Source organism: Hemiscyllium ocellatum, chromosome 32 (genome assembly GCF_020745735.1).
Source record: "Hemiscyllium ocellatum isolate sHemOce1 chromosome 32, sHemOce1.pat.X.cur, whole genome shotgun sequence".
Lineage (NCBI taxonomy): Eukaryota > Metazoa > Chordata > Chondrichthyes > Orectolobiformes > Hemiscylliidae > Hemiscyllium > Hemiscyllium ocellatum.
This window is the reverse complement of record NC_083432.1, coordinates 35768566-35770020: the sequence shown is the minus strand read 5'-3', so window position 1 is coordinate 35770020 and position 1455 is coordinate 35768566. Positions and strand designations below refer to the sequence as shown.

Below are 1455 nucleotides of genomic sequence, written 5' to 3'. Positions count from 1 at the left end.
CCACCCTGAAGCCGGAAGTACCTTCACTTCCGGGCTGTGTGTAGCGACCTCGCTTTTGCTACATGAAGGCAGCCAATGGGCGGGCGGCGGCTGACGTCAGGCGGCGCCGGGCTCGCGCTCCGCTCCCTCTTTGCAACATGTCGGGTTTGCTGAAGCTGGACAATGCGCTCCGGACCAAGGTAAGGGCCGGCCCCGGAACCGGCGCTTCTCCCTACTCTTCTCTCTCTCTCTCCCTCCCTCCATCAACACCCCCTTCCTCTCTTTACCGATTCCGTGCTCCTCGATACCGGCTGCACCCACTCCCCCCCCCGGCCATCCGCACACATTCTCCTCTTACCCTCCTCAGTCCACCCTCCTCCTGGGCTGGGCCCGGGGCTTTAATACGCCCGGTTTTCCCCTTACCAGCTCCGACCGTCCGCCGTCCCCGAGTGCTCCCCATCACCTCCGTTCTCTCAGTCTGAGAAAGCCCCTACATGTGGCTCAGGGCGGCCTACTGTATGGGAGCTTGCTTGCTCTCAGCCCAGATGCTGTGGCTTTCACGTTGACTCAGAATAGCAGCACGCTTTGTGTCTTGCTGCGTATAGATTTGTATTTTTTCTAAATGAAAACAGTGCTGGAGATGTTCAGATGTGGCAGCCTCTGTGGAGAGGGAGACTTTTAAGTCCAGCACTACTCTTAAGGCTTGTTGTGATTCTCTCTTTTTCCACATCCCCATGCATTCTCTTTATTGGTAACCAGGCACTATTCTTGGAACTAAATCGGACACTGTAGGGCATAAGCTTTTTAAAAATATGGCAACTTTGAGGAGGTGGGATGGAGAGAATATTCCTCAATTTATCTTTTGCTCCGACTAACAGTTGCACAATTGACATCAGTCTCTTCTATTGCCCATTAATGTGAGAGAGAAGATTTGAAAGAGTAGAGGATGCAAGTTGGAATGTAGATACATTGCAACAGTCAGATATAGAATTAAGACAAGACAAGTGCCAAAATTGAAGAGGAAAGTTGTAAGGCAGTTTGGGAGGGGTGGGGGGTGGGGAATGGAGGGTGTCTAGATCTAGAGACAAGGTAATCATAATACATACAATGAAGATTTCAGAAGGTTGTTCATCCAGACAGCAATCAGAATGTTTAGCTTGTTATTAAAGAACAGAGGGAAATATTCAGATAAAATTAGGGCTGGAAGAGATTCTCTGAACACAAACATTCAGACCAGTTGTATACTTTTGAAGACTGTTAACTGCAAATAAGTCTGATTATCTGGGATATATGTATGTATACACAAACTGAATTGGGGAATATTGTGGTACAGTAGTAGTGTCCTTACAGCTGGGCCAGGAAATCTGGACTCAAGTCCCACTAGCTTCAGATGTGCGTATTGACATGACTGAACGTAGTCATCGAGATGTACAGCATCGAAACAGACCCTTCCGTCCAACTTGTCCATGCTGACCA

At 48.9% G+C, this 1455-nt stretch overlaps 1 protein-coding gene across 1 annotated transcript in view; it reads left to right on the top strand.

The window, feature by feature from the left end:
• The first annotated feature begins 93 nt into the window (after window positions 1-93).
• psme3 (proteasome activator subunit 3) overlaps window positions 94-1455 on the top strand; it is a 39778-nt gene continuing 38416 nt past the window's right edge. The window contains exon 1 of the mRNA XM_060848759.1: window positions 94-179. Within this exon, the coding sequence (XP_060704742.1) occupies window positions 138-179 (42 nt within the window). The 5' untranslated portion in view covers window positions 94-137. The remainder of the gene's footprint in view (window positions 180-1455) is intronic.